At 41.0% G+C, this 19,854-nt stretch overlaps 1 protein-coding gene across 3 annotated transcripts in view; it reads left to right on the top strand.

The window, feature by feature from the left end:
• The first annotated feature begins 2,900 nt into the window (after positions 1-2,900).
• Positions 2,901-19,854, top strand: part of DNAJC27 (DnaJ heat shock protein family (Hsp40) member C27) — a 40,152-nt gene continuing 23,198 nt past the window's right edge. For all 3 annotated transcript variants that reach the window (XR_010337894.1, XM_012453312.3, XM_012453311.3), the window contains exons 1-5: positions 2,901-3,096; positions 7,695-7,777; positions 10,532-10,601; positions 16,684-16,848; positions 17,794-17,916. Coding sequence is in view for 2 of the 3 variants with exons in the window: in XM_012453312.3 (XP_012308735.1) it covers positions 3,010-3,096; positions 7,695-7,777; positions 10,532-10,601; positions 16,684-16,848; positions 17,794-17,916 (528 nt within the window). In the remaining variant the exon portion in view is untranslated. The remainder of the gene's footprint in view (positions 3,097-7,694; positions 7,778-10,531; positions 10,602-16,683; positions 16,849-17,793; positions 17,917-19,854) is intronic.

The following is a 19,854-nucleotide window of genomic DNA, read 5'->3' as shown; positions in this document are numbered from 1 at the left end:
AAAGGTGTATCGGGAAAAGCTACACACAGTATCAGTGATGTTTTCTTCTTTCTATTTGAGACAAGGGCCTCACCTTGTTGCCCAGGCTGGAGTGCAGTGCCATGATCACAGCTCACTTCGGCCTCAACCTCCCAGGCTCAGGTGATTCTCCCACCTCAGCCTCCTGAATAACCGGGACTACAGGCTTGGGCCACCACATGGCTAACTTTTTTTTTTTTTTTTTTTTTTCAAGAGAAAGGGTTCTACCATGTTGCCCAGGCTGATCTCGAACTCCTGGACTCAAATGATCCACTGGCCTTGGCCTTGGCCTCCCAAGGTGCTGGGGCGTGGGCTACCATGCCCAGTGGTGATATTTTATTTCTTAAACTGGCTGGGGGATACATAGCTATTCATTCCATTATACTTTATATCTTTAAGTATGTCCAAAATATTTCATACTTTTTTTTTTTTTTTTTTTTTGAGACAGAGTCTCACTCTTGTTGCCCAGGCTGGAGTGCAGTGTCCTGATCTCAGCTCACTGCAACCTCTGCCTCCCAGGTTCAAGCGATTCTCCTGCCTCAGCCTCTCGAATAGTTGGGACTACAGGCCGCACCACCACGCCTGGCTAAGTTTTGTACTTTTAGTAGAGATGGGGTTTCGCCATGTTGGCCAGGCTGGCCTCAAACTCCCGACCTCAGGTGACCCGCCCACCTTGGCCTCCCAAAGTGCTGGGATTACAGGCGTGAGCCACCACGCCAGGTCCCCATAATTTACTTTCTAAAAATACACATTTTAAAAATGTAGGATTTTTCTTAATACATAAAAAAGGTATGAGCAAATGAAAGCATGTAGCTGCTGTCTGCTGGGAGGCCACTACCCCTTCATATGCATTACCTCCTACAATCCTTACCACCGCCTCATGCCTACATCATATGCCAACATTAAGTATAACAGGCTGGCTCCAGAATCCATGCTTGAACCATACCTCCCAGGTCTATAGAGCAGCTAACTCGTGCTGATTTTTATTTTTTTTATATGCAAAGATGCAGGACAGGGGGGACTTTCTTGCTCTTTCAATTCCAAACTAATTTAATACATACAATAGAAAATGTAGCTATACATATTAAAATGTCAAAAGAATCAATATGGGCCGGACGTGGTGGCTCAGGCCTGTAATCCCAGCACTTTGGGAGGCCAAGGCAGGCGGATCACCTGAGGTCCGCAGCTCAATACCAGCCTAGCCAATAAGGAGGAACCTGGTCTCTACTAAAAATACAAAAATTAGCTGGGTGTGGTGGCAGGCACCTGTAATTCCAGCTACTCAGGTGGCTGAGGCAGGAGAATTGTTTGAGCCCGGGAGGCGGAGGTTGCAGTGAGCCGAGATTGCACCATTGCACTCCAGCCTGAGCAACAAGAGCAAAACTCCGTTTTAAGGGAAGAAAAAAAAAAAAGCATCAATATGAAAAAATAGTAATCAATTTTAATCTCTAACATGTTTTATTGCTTAGTCTCAACAGTACCATTCTTAATCAGTCGTTTAACAGCTACCCTATTATGGGGTCAAATGTGAACTGTAGAATAAATTGGATGTTTAGTAATTTAATTTATTAAATCATACTGAGAAGCTAGCATGTGGATTCTTTTAAGCTTTAAAAGTATCCAAATGCTAACCAGGACCTATTTCACATTTGTAAAGAATTTTAGAACCTTCAGTGAATTAAGTTATATTATTTGATTATAAAAACAATCCAGAATAAACTCGTCTTTAAAAAAAAAGTTTGAAAAACACATTTTAAAATTAAAATGTCTGAAAATCTGACCTTTACTATGAACTGTTGAGCCTTTGTTCATTGCCTTCCTGTAATGCACTTCCTTGAAGATGTTTAAAGTTAGGTGAGAAAAGAGGCAATGCTACTTTTGTCTTTGTAATATACAGGGAAATTGGCAGCCATTCTTTTTCAGGGCACTATAAACAATCATTGCCAAGTTGTATTTATCTTCAGCAACTGAAGATATTGGCTGAAAAAAAATTATCGTTCCTGTCAGACTGACTTTTATTCAACCAGCTGCTTTTCCATCCCCTGGAATGAGAGCAGAAAAGTGGTTATCTTAGGACTCATTATTCTTCCACTGTTACATTGTCAGCTAAAGGAAAGGCGAGAGCAGAACTCGAGGTAACGTTAGACGTGAACGGCGGGCAGCGGAGGAAACTGACGCCCTACAGCTCCAGCCCCGCACCTCGGCGGAGCGTTAACACCTGCAGCAGGCCGAGCCTTTCTCCGACAGAGGAGTCAACAAATCCATCACAGCTCTGTAACAGGAGGGTCAAGACTAAACTAACGCTCTTGCCTTGACTCCAAATGCACAAGTCCATTTAAAAAGAAAAACGATGTGAACGAGAATCAGAATCGCTTCCCGCCTTGCCCAAGGCCCTCTTCCAGAACCAGGGTTCCGACCCCCCCACTTTACTGGCTCCGGTGCCTGCCTCTCGGGGATCTCGAGCAAGGGGAACATAATATTGGACCGGTGAAACGGACCAAGGAACCGAAGAAGAATCCAGAAAAAAAAAACAAAACAAAAAACACCAAACGGACCAGATACTACCCGACCTGCCCTGAATAGCCAATACATTTCCACCACTTGGCTGCAAAAGCAACAAACGTCTCCCGTCCAGGAGCTCCTGAAAACAAGGCCGCGCTCACCCCGAAGGGTAAACCCAGCCACCCTCCAACGCCGCCTTCCTGTCAGGGCACGCGGCCCTAAAGACCTGGTAACTGCAGCCGTGTCTCCAGGGCCTGCCGATGACGTCAGCCGCCCTGCGGTAGCATCGCGAGACTCCCGCCTCCCTTCCGCAGCTCCCAGCGCTGCCAACCGCCAGCGCCTGCTGCCAGGCAGCGGCGGGGATGGCGAGCCGCGGAGCCGAGGCGGTGACGAGAGCAGCGGGTCCGCCATTGGACAAGGAGGGCTGAGGGACGCGCCAGCCGTGCACAAGGAGAGACCAAGACGGGTTGCCCCGAGAGAGCCAGGGCCATGGAGGCCAACATGCCGAAGCGGAAGGAGCCCGGCAGGTCCCTGCGCATCAAAGTCATCTCCATGGGCAACGCCGAAGTGGGTAAAGTGAGTACCGCGCGCCAGGAGGGGCGGGCCCCAGCGCAGTGGGGCGACGTGCCTATTGGCTGCAAGGGCCGCCACTCAACAGCCTGGGGCCCGGCCTCCTCTCCTCCCCCGAACAGGCCCGGGTCTCCGCCGAGGGTTGCGGCTCCGCGAGCGAAACTCCCTGACCTTTTTGACCTTTGCGTTGCCCCCTCCTCCTCCGATGTCACTCTTCCGGAGAAGGTGTCTGGGGTGGCCTCTAAGCCTTGAATGTGCCCCCCAAAAGAGTAAGGAGGCCTGGGTCTCCATGCAGGGCCCTTGGCCTAGATACCGTGCCCGCGTTCTAGGGGGCCGTCTGGGACCGGGAGGTGGAGGATGAAAGTTTAGTTCCCCGAGCTGTGCCTGGGAGCCGGCGGAACGTCATGGGGTGCGTGTGAGAATTTGGGGTTCGCGAAATGGTGCCCGGCAGCCCAGATTCTGTATTCCCGTCACGAGAGAGCGTAATGACGCTGACGTGTTTCACAGGGGAGGTGCAGTGGATGGCTGGATCTAGTGGTGTCCCCGAATCTGTTAGTTCCACTGCCCGTCTCTCTACCCTATCTATGCATCAGCTATAAACTCTCCTTTAGTGTCAGGAGGGAAGGCCAGAGGTAACCTGAGGCCTCTTCGCATATAGATTCTAAGACGGCCTCCTCTTCACCCAAATTCTCTCCTGCTGGGCAGGTGGAAGCTGTTGGTTAAGAACTTCCCAAGGTCGACAGATCAGACTGAGAAACGGTTAGAACCCAAGTCTTCACATTCCCACTGCAGTGCTCTTTTCCATCACTGTATGCGGTCAAAATCAACTCCAAAAGAGCTGTTAAGGCAGTGTTTAGGCCAGTGCCCGGCACCCAGGAGATGCTCAGTAAATGTTTGCTAGTGTTTTTTATTTTATGTTACTACTTATGTATCAGTGTGCATGTATTAGCATAACATTCACTTGAAAGTCAACGTTTTTGAACGTCAGCTGTGTACGTTTTTGTTTTTAAGAAAAAAAAAAGCCTCTAGGGACGGCGCAGTGGCTCAGGCCTGTAATCCCAGCACTTTGGGAAGCGGAGGCGGGTGGATCACTTGAGGCCAGGAGTTCGAGACTAGCATAACCAACATGGTGAAACCCCGCCTCTACTAAAAATACAAAATTAGGCAGGCATGGTGATGCACGCCTTTAATCCCAGCTACTCGGGAGGCTGAGACAGGAAAATCCCTTAAACCGGGGAGGCAAAGGCTGTAGTGAGCCGAGAATACACCATTGCACTCCAGCCTGGGAGGCAGCATGAGACTCCATCTCAAAAAAAAAAAAAAAGTAATTTTACTGTGCCCAATGACATAACATTGGAAGCAGCTCAGAATGCCTGGTGTCACCACATCTGTTTAACATTTTTCTAGTTTTATTAACCAATTCAATTGGGCAAGACTAAGAAAATATGAAATATTAGAAAGGAGAAGGTAAAATTATGATTATTTGCTAATAATGTGATTGTTTACCTGGAAATCCAAAGAGAATTAACTGAAAAACTATTAGAAACATTATAAAAATTCAGTAAAACAAAATTAATACCAACGAATTAATGATTTTATTGTGTCCAAATTATATTCAGTTAGAATGTGTATTGAAAAACAATTTTAATTTACAGTAACAACAAAAATAAAGTGTCTGGGTTTAAACTTAACATGAAATAGGTAGACAATATGAAGACAAGTTTCAGACTCTACGAAGGGACATAAATTACTTAGGCAAATGGAAAGATACACTTTTTCCTTAGATAGGATCATGCAATATTGTATAGATGTGAATTACTCAAAATAACCTACAAATGAAAATCAATTCCAGTGAAAACATCAATAAGGGTTTTCTTTTTCAGAACATAATACAAGATTATTAAAGTCTTTATGAAAAATTAATGTGAAAACAATTAAGAAAATTGGGGCGGGGGGGAAGAAATGAGGGAAGACTAACTGTATCTACCATTTTAAAATATTTTTCAGGCTGAGTGCAGTGGCTCACGCCTGTAATCCTAGCACTCTGGGAAGCTGAGGTGGGCGGATTGCCTGAGCTCAGGAGTTTGAGACCAGCCTTGGCAATATGGTGAAACCCCATCTCTACTAAAATACAAAAAGTTAGCCAGGCGTGGTGGGCGCCTGTAGTCCCAGCAACTCGGGAGGCTGAGGCAGGAGAATTGTTTGAACAGGAAAGGTGGAGGTTCAGTGAGCTGAGATTGCACCACTGCACTCCAGCCTGGGCAACAGAGCAAGACTCCATCTCTAAACACTTTTTAGAGATGAAGAAAAAAGAAAAAAAAGTTTTTCACTGTGATGATGGTTTTCCAACATTCCGTTTCCACCAGAAAAGTTTTCCTTAGTGTCGGGGCTTTTTATGCATTCTCATATCTGTTTCTGTGATGTATAAAAGTAGACTCCCATCTTACAAATAGGAAACTCTGCTGTGATACCTGAGCCTTCATGTCATCACATTCTCCAGTTTGTCTTTGGTGTTGGAAGTTAAAACGTGATTCCTTTTTCAAGTGTGATCTTGAGAGACTCACATGGTGTTGCTCAAGTACGTTTTGTGACAGGCAATAAAATCTTAAGAATTCTTAAGTCCAAGAAGGGACTTGTTCCTGATCTCCCTGAAGATCTCTACCCTTTAATTAAAAAGTAGTTGTTGGGCCTGGTGTGGTGGCTCACGCCTGTAATCCCAGCACTTTGGGAGGCCGAGGCAGGTGGATCACCAGAGGTCAGGAGTTCAAGACCAGCCTGACCAACATGGTGAAACCCCATCTCTACTAAAAATACCAAAAATTATTTGAGCGTGGTGGAATGCACCTGTAATCCTAGCTATTCAGTAGGCTGAGTCAGCAGAATTCCTTGAACCCAGGAGGCAGAGGTTGCAGTGAGTGGAGATCATGCCATTGCACTCCAGCCTGGGCGACAAGAGTGAAACTCCATCTCAAAAGAAAAAAAAAGTAGTTGTTTGAAAGCATCTTGAGATTAACAGAAAGGTTAAGGATACTAAATTCCGTCTAATTCTGAAAGAGTTGGATTGACCCTTTGGCTCAATATTGTAAGACCAAGTGAGTCCTCCCTCCCAATTGGAAATGAGTCATCTACAGCCTCTGCCCTGGTCATATAAATTAGTCTATGTACTCAAGCAATAAAATGATAATTTAATTTAAAAATTTTTGTTTTCAAGCTACCAAACTTTTCTTATTGGTATTGGGAAGGAAATATGGAGACATCAGTGGAACAGAGTAGAATCCAGAAATAAACCTAAATGCATAAGGAAGTTCAATTTTCAACAAATGTAGTAAAATTTTAGGAAAATAGACATCATTTAGTAAATATTGTTGGAACAACTATCTGCTATTTGGGAATAGGTTGGATTCCTATTGCATTTCTTTCTCAAAAATAAATTCTAGATGAATAAAAGATTTAAGTGTAACTTTTTAAAAAAAACTTACTATTTTGCCTTAGTTGTAAAAGTAGCACATACTTACTCATTTTAAAGGATTTGGAAAATATAGGATGATATACAGGTAAAGCATTTTAAAGTTAAAAATTAAGGAATGCCTTAGTAAATAATCCTTGGCTCAAACAACAAATCAAACGACAAAGTAATTAGCAAGCAATGAAAAGGAGGGAAATTTGTGTATCATGGACTCGCTATTTTAAAGTTAACTTGGGAACCGTAATTTATCATTCTTAAGAGGGAAAAGCAAACTCCAGAAGTATGTACAATACTCTATGAATTGGGTACTTTTTACTGCGAGTAGGACAAACCCAATTCAATTGATTTAACAGAATTTTTTTCTTCTTTTTTTGAGACAGGGTCTCCCTCTGCCATCCAGGCTGGAGTGCAGTGGCACCATCTTGGCTCACTGCAGCCTCGCCTCCTGGGCTCAAAAAAAAAAAAAAAGAAAAAGAAAAAGAATGAATTTAATAGATATTTGGAGACGTAGATCTGGTCTTGGCAGTGAGGTCAAAGCTAGACAGGTATTTTGGTGTTGTCATTGAAAGGATAAGAATAAAAGAGATCTTCAAAAGAAAAGAGCACAAGATTGAGAACTCAACTGAAAACATATACATATTTAGTAATAAGGGAAGAATTTAAAAATAATTTTTCTTCAAATCTTTTAATAATTGTTTCAGTTATTTTATAGTTTTGTCTTTTTTTTTTTTAAACAGAGTTTTACTCTTGTCACCTGGGCTATAGTGCAATGGCAGCAATCTCGGCTCACCACAACCTCCGCCTCCTGGGTTCACACGATTCGCCTGCCTAAGCCTCCCGAGTAGCTGGGATTACAGCTGCCCACCACCATTCCTGGCTAATTTTTGTATTTTTGTAGAGACAGGGTTTCATCATGTTGGCCAGGCTAATCTCAAACTCCTAATCTCAGGTGATCCACCTGCCTTGGCCTCCCAAACTGCTGAGATTACAGGCCTGAGCCACTGAGCCCAGCCATTTTTTGTCTTTTGAAAGTGCTTTTTCATAGTGATGAATGAAGGAACCATAATGAAGAAATATACTTATTTTCTGTGTGTTCTCAGTGTATATTTACTAAATGCCTGTATATTTACCTTTTTAGAGCTGTATTATAAAGCGATACTGTGAGAAAAGATTCGTGTCTAAATACCTGGCAACAATTGGAATTGACTATGGAGTCACAAAGTAAGTATATTGTTTCCCTGGGTTTGTAAATTACATAGAAGTTCAGAACTTTCTAAAATGATCTCTCTTTGCATCAGTGCCCTTGTGCAGGTAATCTTGAAACAGAGACTTTGAAGATAAGTTGGGAAAGATGGGAATAGGAGGCTTTTACAGGTATCTAGTGATCACATCATTCATTCAGCCCACATACTGGTATTGAGCACACCCTATTCGCCAGGCCTTGTGTTAGGTGTAGGCTGCAACGATGAACATATCAACACAAAACCTAACTAGCAGGTGTAACTTTCTAGGAAACATGTTTCTATATTAACAGGTCCTTTCAGCAGGTGTGTTTTTAGAGCATTTTGAAATATTCTCTCTAAAAAGTCTATAAATATTATGTGGAAAAATTTCTACCAGAGAACTTTTCTTATTGGCTTATGATCTTCATAGCTATTAGAATCCAACAAAAATGGTCTGGAAAGAGTAAAGTTGGATCTAATTGGGGATTTACCTGGAGATGAGTCAGGAGGGGGTTGAGCTTGAAGAGCTGGATTAAATTAGCAGGAAATAGCCATAGAGTAGAATTGGGGTAGATGGCACACTTCCTAAACATGAAATTTCAGGCATTCACTATCTTAGCCTCACTCTGGCCTTCCCCATTTTCTCTTTCTGTTATACACTTTACTTTCCATCCACACTGAACTGTTACCCTCATACTTTTACCTTAGTGCCATTATTCACTCTGTCTGCTTGGAGTACCCCTGCCAATTTCTTCAAGATATAAAAATTCTCCTGTTCCCATAAGGTCTTCTAAACATGCCCTTTATTGGTCAGGACTCTTTTTGGTTGCAAATGACAGAAATCATAACATTGTTTATGCTATTTATGATACTTACCATAAATTGCCTTGTATAGTTATTATTTGTATATGTTTAATGTCTCCTTCTAGATTATAAACTCCCTGTGCCTGGCATAGTGCTTATACCCAATAGGTACTCAACAAATATTTATTGTTAGGTAAGATAGCTACATTTAAAGAGGAAGTTTGCCAGATTAGACTATGAGGGTGGTATTCAAGAAGGTAGACTAAAGTTGTGATGTATAGCTAGCAGAATGTCGATTAGGTGAAGAGTGGAGTCAAGTTTAGATGTATCCTCCATGAGTTTTTATAGTGGCCTCAGTAAATGGTAAAGTAAAACTCAAGAGTTCTGTGTAATGTTCTTATAGCACCATTTTTCAACTAACAGCAGCAGGGGGTATTTCTGTAAATTTTCCTTAAAGAATGAAAATTGTAACTCTTGGCGGTGAAATGTATGAAGCTTTTCATTTGAAATTCGCATTTCTGGCCGGGAATAGTGGCTCACACCTGTAATCCTAGCACTTTGGGAGGCCAAGGTGGGCAGGTCACTTGAGGCCAGGAGTTCGAGACCAGCCTGGCCAACATGGTGAAACCTCGTCTCTACTAAAAATATAAAAATTAGCCAGGCGTGGTGGCAGGTGTTTGTAATCCCAACTACTTGGGAAGCTGAGGTGGGAGAATCACTTGAACCCGGGAGGTGGAGGTTGCAATGAGCCAAGATTATGCCACTGCACTCTGGCCTGGGCAACAGAGTGAGACTCCATCTCAATAAAATAAACAAATAAAAATAAAATTCACCTTTCTAGTTTTATTTTCCTCTTTCCTACTTCAAAGCATAGAATTTCATCAGTGACAGAATAGGACATCCTATTTAAGGTCGTTTTGTTCTGAATTCATGTAAGTAGCTAGTTTATTTATCTAAGATGTGAGAATTACCATATTATGCCATGGGACCATGGTATATTCAACAGACTATTCTTTTTCTGCCAGAAATTTTTTTGGAAGAGATGTTTGTCCCATGATGAGTCAGGAGGATATAATTGACAGAAACCTATTTCAAACCAACTTAAGCAAAATAAAAGAAAAAGGATATCAATCAAGTCACAAAATCTAGTGAGAAGGATGCAGCTGGGCCTCAGAGATGGCTGGAATCAGGGAGGGAGTCTAGACGGGTCATTTCACTACGTCTCTCTCCCTACCTGTTGGCCTGGAATAACTTTTAAGCATTCATCTTTGTGTTTTTCTTTAGTGTTTGAATTCTAATGTTCCTTTATCATTTTTCTTTTTTTTTTCCTTTATCATTTTTCAATGGTGATTTTTCATGGAAAAAAAAGACTAAAAACAAATACGCTATGATGTTAACAGTAGTTACTTCTAATATGAGTGGTTATATCCTTTATTTCCAAATTTCTGAAAACAAAGTCACTATTGCCCTTGCTCAAATAAAGATCACAAGAAAATTAAATAGACATCATTAATATACATCTTTGTTATTCTACTGTATGGTAACCAAATATAACCAGTGGTAATTAAGATGTCTCTTACTAAGTGAAATAAAACTTTTCATTTTCCTTCATCTTGCTCCTATTTATCCCAAATCAATTTTTCTTAATACCATAGTAATAATTACCCTTTGTTGGTTGGGAGCTGTGGACCAAAGAATCTAGAGGTGAAGGTGAAGGTGACATAATTAAGAATGCCTACTCCATGTGGGTTCAGTGTTCTTGAGATAAGAAGGCAGGATCATCTGTCAGGTTGCTGACTACTGTTGTAAAGATGATCTGGAATCAAGAAGAGGCACTAAGAAAGCTTCTTAAATTGCATGCACATACCCTTTAAAATTTATAAATGATATTAAGGTAAATGGAGAAACCATGACCTTCTTTGGGATTATTTTCATTTGAACATTTCAGGGTACACGTCAGAGACAGAGAAATCAAAGTTAACATCTTTGATATGGCTGGACATCCCTTCTTCTATGAGGTAAGAAAGCCTTTTTAACAAAACCTATATCCAGTATTGTTAGTGGTTTGGGAAAGATCCAGAATTATCTGAAACAACCAATATTGAAATCATGTGTAAAATTAGATAAATTTAGCTTGATCGTGGCTTGCCTTCAGAGTCTTAAGTTAATAGACACCTGTTAATCTTTTAGGTTATCCCGTTAAATAGCAGTAGGAACTTTCATTGCTAATATTTCAGACATTTTGATAAAACATTTTGACTTTCAGAGGACTTTTGCTTTTTACCTCATACATTAGCCTAAAATGTGAAAAAATAATTACATTTATGCTTGGACTTAAGAACTCAGTGATGTGACTTATTTCACATTAGGATACTGCAGTGATCGTTCCTGTTCATGCCTAGTCATGTGCACTCTTTGCAGAGAAGAAGCTAAAGCAACCACTTGGTTTACTTTCATCTGCTTATCACCCCTAAGTAATCCCCAAATGAATCTCATGACCATTCTTTTCTGTTTTTCCTTCCTTGGGCTTTTTCATTTTTCCCAAGGAGGTTTTTTGTTCTTTTTTGTTTGGCCATTTTACTTCTGCTCTTATCTTTATCATTTCCTTTTCTCTGCTTGCTTTAGGCTAATTTTGCTCGTTTTGTTTTAGATTCTTGAGGTGGGAGCTTAGATGATTGATTTGAGACTTTTTTCTTTTCTAATAAATTCATTTAATGCTACAGATTTCCCTCTCAGCACAGCTTTAATTGTGTCCCACAAATTCTGAGATGTTGTATTTTCATTTTCTCTCAGTTCAATGTATTTCTTTTCTTTTCTTTTTTTTTTTTTTTTGAGACAGCGTTTCGCTCTTGTTACCCAGGCTGGAGTGCAATGACGCAATCTTGGCTCACCACAACCTCCGCCTCCTGGGTTCAAGCAATTCTTCTGTCTCAGCCTCCCGAGTAGCTGGGACTACAGGCTTGCGCCACCATGCCCAGCTAATTTTTGTATTTTTAGTAGACATGGGGTTTCACCATGTTGACCAGGAATTGTCTCGATTTCTTGACCTCATGATCCACCCACTTCAGCCTCCCAAAGTGCTGAGATTACAGGCGTGAGCCACCATGCCCGGCTTCAATGTATTTCTTTAACTTCCCTTGAGACTTTCTGTTTGACTCATGAGTTACTTAGAAGTGTGTTATTCAGGCCAGGCGCGGTGGCTCACGCCTGTAGTCCCAGCACTTTGGGAGGCTGAGGAGGGTGGATTACCTGAGGTCAGGAGTTTGAGACCAGCCTAGCCAACATGGTGAAACCCCATCTCTACTACAAATACAAAAATTAGCTGGGCATCATGGTGAATGCCTGTAATCCCAGCTACTCCAGAGGCTGAGGCAGAAGAATCGCTTGAACCCAGGAGGCAGAGGTTGCAGGGAGCCAAAATCACGCCACTTCACTCCAGCCTGGGTGACAGAGTAAAACTCCATCTCAAAAACAAAGTGTGCTATTCAAAAACAATTTTAAAAAACACAAAAAAGAAAGAAAGAAAAAATTATGCTGTTTAGTTTCCAAGTGTTAGGAGATCTTCCTGTTATCCTTCTGTTACTGATTTCTAGTTTGATTCCATTATGATCAGAGGCTGCCTCAGTGATGATGGCTGCTGACTGCAGGGTGGTGGTTGATGTGGCAGTTTCTTAAAATAATACAACAATAAATTTTGCAACACTGATTGACCCTTCCTTTCATGAAAGATTTCTCTGTAGCATGCAATGCTATTTGACAGCATTTTCACCCACATTAGAACTTCATTCAAAATTGGAGTCAATCCAGTTAAACTCTGCTGCTCTTTATCAACTAAGTTTATGTAATATTCTACATTCTTGGTTCTCATTTCAACAATGTTCATAGCATCTTCACGAGGAGTAGATTCTATCTCAAGAAACCACTTTCTTTGCTCATTGATAAGAGGCAACTCCTTATTTATTTTTTATTGTGAGATTGCAGCAATTCAGTCACATCTTCAGGCCCCACTTCTTATTTTAGTTCTCTTCCTATTTCTGTCACATCTGCAGTTACTTCCTCCACTGATGTCTTAAACTCCCCCAGAGTTATCTGCAAGGGTTGGAATCAACTGCCAAACTCGGTTAATACTTTGACCTCTCCCCTGAATCATGAATGTTCTTAATGGCATCTAGAATGCTTTCCAGAAGGTTTTCAATTTACTTTGCCTAGAGTAATCACTATAGCAGCTATAGCCTTGCAAAATGTATTTCTTAAATGGTAAGATTTGAGAGTCAAAATTATTTCTTAATCCATGGACTGCAGAATGGATGTTGTGTTAGCAGGCATAATAAAAACAGCTTTAATCTCCTTATACATCTCCATCAGAACTCGGGTAACTAGGTGCATTGTGAATGAGCAGTAATATTTTGAAAGGAATCTTTATTCTGAGTAGCAGGTCTCAACAGTGGGCTTAAAATATTCAGTAAACTATGCTAAAACAGATGCGCTGTCATCCAGACCTTGCTGTGCCATTTATAGAGCACAGGAAGAGTAGATTTATCATAACTCTTAAGGGCCCTAGGATTTTCATTATGGCAAATGAGCGTTGTCTTCAACCGAAAAGTCATCAGCTCTGCTAGCCTGTAACAAGAAAGTCAGCCTGTCCTTTGAAGCTTTTGAAGCCAGGCATTGACTTTTCCTCTCTAGCCTTGAAAGTCCTAGATACCATCTTCCATTAGATCTATCTATTCTAAGGCTGTTTCATCTACATTGAAAATCTATTGCTTAGATTAGCCACCTTCATCAATGATCTTAGCTAGATATTTTGAATAACTTGCAGCACTACATCAGCACTTGCTGCTCCATGTTGCACTTTTATGTTACGAAGATGGCTTCTTTCCTTAAACCTCATGAACCAAGCACTGCTAGCTTCCAACTTTTCCTCTGTAGCTTCCTCATCTCTCTCAGCCTTCATGGAAATGAAGAGAGTTAGGGACCTGCTCTGGATTAGGCTTTGGCTTACGAGAAGGTTGTGGCTGATTTAGACTTCTATCCAGACCACAAACACTTTCCCCATGTCAGCAATGTGTTCCTTCACTTTCTTATCATTCATGTGTTTACCACAGTAGCACTTGTAATTTCATTCAAGAAGTTTTCCTTTGCATTCATAACTTGGCTAGCTGTTTAGTACAAAAGGCCCAGATTTTGGCCTATTTCAGTTTTCGAAATGCCTTCCTTACTAAGCTTAATCATTTCAAGGTTTTGATTTAAAATGAGAGATATGTGACTCTTCCTTTTTACTTGAACACTTAGAGGCCATTGTAAGGTTATTAATTGGCCTACTTTCTTTTTTTTGAGACAGAGTTTCACTCTGTCACCCAGGCCAGAATGCAGTGGCACGATTTCAGCTCACTGCAACCTCCACCTCCCAGGTTCAAGCGAATCTCCTTCCTTAGCTTCCCAAGTAGCTGTTATTACAGGCATGTGCCACCATGCCCGGCTAATTTTTGTATTTTTAGTATAGACGGGGTTTCACCATGTTGGCCAGACTGGTCTCAAACTCCTGACTTGTGATCCGCCCGCCTCAGCCTCCCAAAGTGCTGGGATTATAGGCGTGAGCCACTGCACACAGCTGGCCTACTTTCAATATTGTTTTGTCTCAGAGAATAGGAAAGCCCAAGGAGTGTGAGAGAGATGGGGCAATAGCCATTCAATGGAACAGTCAGAATATATACTACATTTATTAGGTTTGCCTTCTTAAATGAGCTTATATGTTCATGGTACCCCAAGACACTTAAAATAGAAACAGATATCACTGATCAGAGATCATCATAACAGATAAAACAATGATGAAAAGTTTGAAGTGTTTTAAGTGTTACCAAAATGTGACACAGAGACATAAAGTGAACACACACTGTGGAAAAATGTCAGCGATAGATTTGCTTGACTTAGGGTTGCCACAAATTTTCGCTTTATAAAAAACACAATATCTACATACCTTGCAATAAAGTGAGGTGTGCCTGTGTGCCTTGCATAAGTGCAATAAATATCTACATACCGTGCAATAAACTGAGATGTGCCTGTATCAGCTAGGCCTTGTGAGTGACACAAGGGTAGATGCATCAAGATGCATGTCTTCATGTTTCTTCTAGCGTAGGAGGGAAGACAGCTGGATATGCTACAAACTGCAAAACTGGGCAGGAAGTGATAGCACTATTAGAAGTACAAAACAGTATGGTACAGGGGACATAGAGATTACATTCTGTTTGGCAGGAATGGGGGCTGGATGGTGAGGAATAGGGCAGAGAAAACTGCATGAAAGATACAGCATTATAGCCAGGGCTTGAATGATTAAAGATAAAGAGGTGTCTGTTTCCAGATGGAGTTAGGAAGGCATGGGACAGGTTTGGGGAATGAGAGATCACCCAGTTTGAAGGTCAGAGGATAGTGGGAGGATAAGACTGGAAAGGTTGGTGGAGGACTGATCAGAAACTTTTAACATCATTTGAGAGAGTTAGAACTTTGGAGAATAGTTTAAGAAGAAAGAAGTTGAAGGGTTTCGTGTTGTGCATATTAAATTTGAGATTCCAACAGGACATTCAGCTGGAAGAATCTGGTGCTAATTAGAAATGCAGGTCTGGAAACTCAGAGGAGAGGGCTCATCTTGGAGATTCTCATGGTTGAAACTGTACAAGTGGTTCATATTGATTTAAGAGGAAGGATTCAAAAAGAAAGGAAGAGGGCACAGGACATTTTGTTGGTGGGCTGGAGTAGGAGCAACAGAGAGAAAGGAGTTGGTGAAAGAGAATGTAAGAGCCTAGGGAATATGATGTACAGGAGCCAAGGCAGCGGGAGTTTTAGGAAAGAAGAGAGAGTCCATTGTTAACTGCTATAGAAGGGCCAAGGACCACGAGTACTGAGGGAAAGGACTGGTGGGCTTCATCATCTTCAGTTCTTTCTGATTTGGTTGGGTTTACCTTTCGGGGATAGTTTCTTAGATTTCTATAAACAAATAGGAGCACTAAATCCTTGGTCCGGGTATCTGCCTATGCCCAGAAACCCTACTTGATGTGTATAACATGTTTTCATTTCTTACTACATAGCCTGTGTGGGTCTGAGTACATTTGGGAATTTTGTGAAAAGAACATATAATATATGGCTTTTGTCAAGGTTCTTTCTGGAACTTTGTCCCAGAATCCCCGTCTGTCAATGCTGCTCCTCACCCACCCAACCTCTCTCTGGCCCTAATGCTTGAGTATGCCCCATACTTCATGCTGCCTCTTCCCAGATTTGGAGCCATGCCCCAGAGGCAAGCTGCCATTTCTAATGAAGCATCAAAGGATAATCAGAGAATGGATGCCAGGAAGGAAGGAGAAGGTGTTAAATAGACATTGTTTTTCAGGCACCATGCTAAGTACTTTGCCTGCATTATCTCATTTAACCCTCATAATAACCCTGTGAAGTAAGTAGTATTATCCCCATTTTACAGATGAGGAAACTGAGACGCAGAGAGGTTAAGTGACTTCCCCAAGATCATACAACTAGTAAGTAAGTGTGAACCCAGATCTGTCTGACTCCAGAGCCTGTGCCCTTTTCCATTGTATTACACTGAGGCTCTGAGTTTGGAGTTCTAAAGCTGGTGTGCAGACCCGAGAGTCAGGGAAGCTCTGCCTCGCACCCTGGGGGAAGCCGGCTTTGGGATGTGATTTATAAATGGCTCTAGCCATTGCTAATGCTTATCTCATTTTTGCCTTAAGTTCTTTTGCATTGCTCACTCATCTTCCTAATTCTTCCTAAGAAGAACTTTATATAATTGGTATTCTTTTAAGGTCTACTAATAGTTAAAGACCAATTGCCTCTGGGGAGTGGAACTGGAGGTGGGGCGGAGTGGGGCAGGAGTCTGTTGTTTTCCATTATAAGTCCTTCTGTACTAATAACTTTTTAGAATGACATTACTTTGATTCTATTAAAAAAAACTTCTAGAGACCAGTAGAAACTGCGATACAATAGCAAACACTATAAATACACAAAAGAACACATTTTGCCAGGTTAATGACTATGAGATATAGTCTTATAACATCACAAAAACTACATTTTGTGCATCTGTCCTTTTATTTGAAGGTTCGAAATGAGTTTTACAAGGACACACAGGGTGTGATACTGGTCTATGATGTTGGGCAGAAAGATTCCTTTGATGCCCTTGATGCATGGCTGGCAGAAATGAAGCAAGAGCTTGGACCTCATGGAAACATGGAAAATATTATATTTGTAGTTTGTGCCAACAAGGTAACCCCTTTGGAAATGGTGTGTTCAGGTTTCTAGGGGAAGAGTGGAGCTTTGAGTGTTGGGGAGCAAATAAAAAGAAAAATTCCTGGGCGGGCCCAGTGGCTTACTCCTGTAATCCCAGCACTTTGGGAGGCCAAGGCGGGTGGATCACGAGGTCAAGAGATCGAGACCATCCTGGTCAACATGGTGAAACCCCGTCTCTACTAAAAATACAAAAAATTAGCTGGGCATGGTGGTGCATGCCTGTAATCCCAGCTACTCAGGAGGCTGAGGCAGGAGAATTGCCTGAACCCAGGAGGCGAGGTTGCGGTGAGCCGAGATCGCGCCATTGCACTCCAGCCTGGGTAACAAGAGCGAAACTCCATCTCAAAAAAAAAAAAAGAAAAGAAAAGAAAAATTCCTTATTGTGTAATATGGGAATCAATAACCTTTCAAAACATAATGTCCCTAAGACAAAAACAAAACAACACAGCAACCTAAAACCTGCTCTATCAAGATTTGTATACTTTTTTTTTCTGGTGCCATACTTGGGGAAGGATGTTGGTGACTGAGCAGGAGCCATGGGTAATCACACTTTGACCTGATTGGAGGAGGGGCATTAATTAGGTGATGTGGACTGGGGAAAGGTATGAAAAGCAGACTATGGCCCCAAAGGTATGGCAGATATCATGAAGCCAACTTTCACAGAACTGAGTAACAGCTGTTTTCCCAAGGGGTCAGGTGGGGCATTGCAGCAACAGGCACTAGTCCTACTGCTATAGAATATCAGTCTACATTCAATATTAGAATTTGTTTCTGTCTCTTTAGGTCCTGGTAATTTTACACACTAGTACAGGCATTTGCTAAGAATAGCTTTGCCTTAGTAAAGGATTGAAAAAGACCACACTGGGTCCATTCTAGTAGGACAAGGTTGTCATCTTCTCTCTGCCTGCCCCCACATTTCAGATTGACTGTACCAAACACCGCTGTATAGATGAAAGTGAAGGACGTCTTTGGGCTGAAAGCAAAGGGTTCCTGTACTTTGAAACTTCAGCACAAACTGGAGAAGGCATTAATGAGATGTTCCAGGTAACCTAGCATTTTGTTGTTTTAAGGTTTGTGTCAAGGCCAACTGTGCCAATTTTTAATTTAAATTATAGGAAGCAAAAAAGTAACAGGAATTTCTCGTTAAAATAAGCTCTTTTTTTCAAAGAAGCTATCTGTCTGCTCTCTATTTTGGATGAGACTTAGCTGATCATGAGAATTACCTGAGGAGATTCTTCAAAATACATACTTCTGGGCTCCAGATCTGCTGGAAACTTATGTTGCTATGGAGCCCAGGAATCTATATTTTAAAAAAATTCTCCAGGTGATTCTGAAGATCATCAAGTTTAACAACAATTATACACCGCTTAAGCAGGACAGAGATTTTCTGCAAAGCCACCTTTGGCTAATGGTATTACATTTGTATGCATAATCAAATAGAAGCATTACTGTGGCAAAATTGCCTTGCTACAGCTAATATAATCCTATATTGTCCCACAGGGGTGCAGTTAGAGAACAGGAGACTCTCAGTATAGACTCCAGCTAATCACACATAAAAATAAGGCCTCACCAATCAAGCAGGAAATGGAGGCGCTCATGTTGCAACCTGAATAGATGGCCACTTTAAAAAACCTCATCTTGAGTAATTTTAAGGGAAATAGGCTGTTTAAAACAATAACTTACAAAGTCAGCCCTTAATTATAGACACTTTTGGAAGTAAGTGGTAGTATGAATAATGTATTTTTCTTCTTATGAATATATCTGATATTTTGGGAATTTTTAGCATTTCAAATAATGTAGTTACACTATAAAGAGTTGTTCTTAATTATTGAGTGGGATTGTACTTAATCTTTTATGCTGAATTTCCTTCTCACAAGATGTCACTCCTCCTACTAGAAGACAGATTTCTTCCTTGGCTGACAGGCTGAATTGGCCAAAAGTAGTTTCTATTTCAAGATCAAATCAAGTTGATGCTGGTATGCCATGCTTTCTATTCTTTTGAGTACATAGAGCTATGTGAGTTTGTACCTATATGTGTACAATAGTGATACCTAACCATTTGAATAGTACTTCACCATTCTGGAGAAGTTTACACATTTCGTCTCATGCAGACTTATGAAAACAATGTGTGACAGGTGTTGTTATCATTTCATATATGACAGCATTTAAGGGTAGTAATGTGATTCATCCAAGGGACATAATGGTTAGAAATGAAATTTCTTTCAGCACTTTAAAGATGCTGGTCCATTCTCTTCTGGCCTCCATTGTATCTCATGAGATGTCAGCACTTATTCTGACTCTTACTAATTTCTGTACCTAATGTGCTCCTTTATCCCCCTGGCTGCTTTCGATAGTTTCTCTTTTCTTTGGTTTTCAGCAGTTAGACTATGATATGCCAAGATGTGGTTCTCTTCATATTTATTCTATTTGGAATTTACTGAGTTTCTAAGATTGGTAGTTAGGTGTTTTTCATCAAATTTGGGAATTTTTTTGTTTGGTTTTTGTTTTACCATTATTTCTTTAGGTTTTTTATTTGTTTGTTTGTTTGTTTTTTGGCCACATTCTGACTCTCTTTACCTTCTTGGGCTCCAATTACATGTATATTAGACCATTTGATTTTGTCCCAGAGTCCCTGAGGCTATATTTATTTTTCTTCCATTTTTTTCTGCATTTTTCAGATTGCATAATCTCTCTTGATTTGACTTCACCACTGACAATCTACTGTTAAACTCACCAAGGGAAGTTTTCAGTTCAGTCCTTTACAGCTCTAGAGTTTGCATTTGGTTCCCAATACAGTTCCCAGTTCTCTATTAAATTATCTGCTCACTCATTAAGAGTATATTTTCTTTTAATTCTTTGAATGTATTTTCCTTTACCTCTTTGAAATATTTATAATAGCTGTTTTACTATCTTTGCTAAGTCCAACATTTGAACCATCTTGGGTTCAGTTTCTATTTACTACTTTTTTCCCTATGGATCACA

This window comes from Aotus nancymaae, unplaced genomic scaffold, assembly GCF_030222135.1.
Source record: "Aotus nancymaae isolate 86718 unplaced genomic scaffold, 86718_ANA_hifiasm-v0.15.2.pri h1tg000057l, whole genome shotgun sequence".
Lineage (NCBI taxonomy): Eukaryota > Metazoa > Chordata > Mammalia > Primates > Aotidae > Aotus > Aotus nancymaae.
Note: the sequence above shows the minus strand (reverse complement) of the source record. Positions and strands in the feature narration are given on the sequence as shown.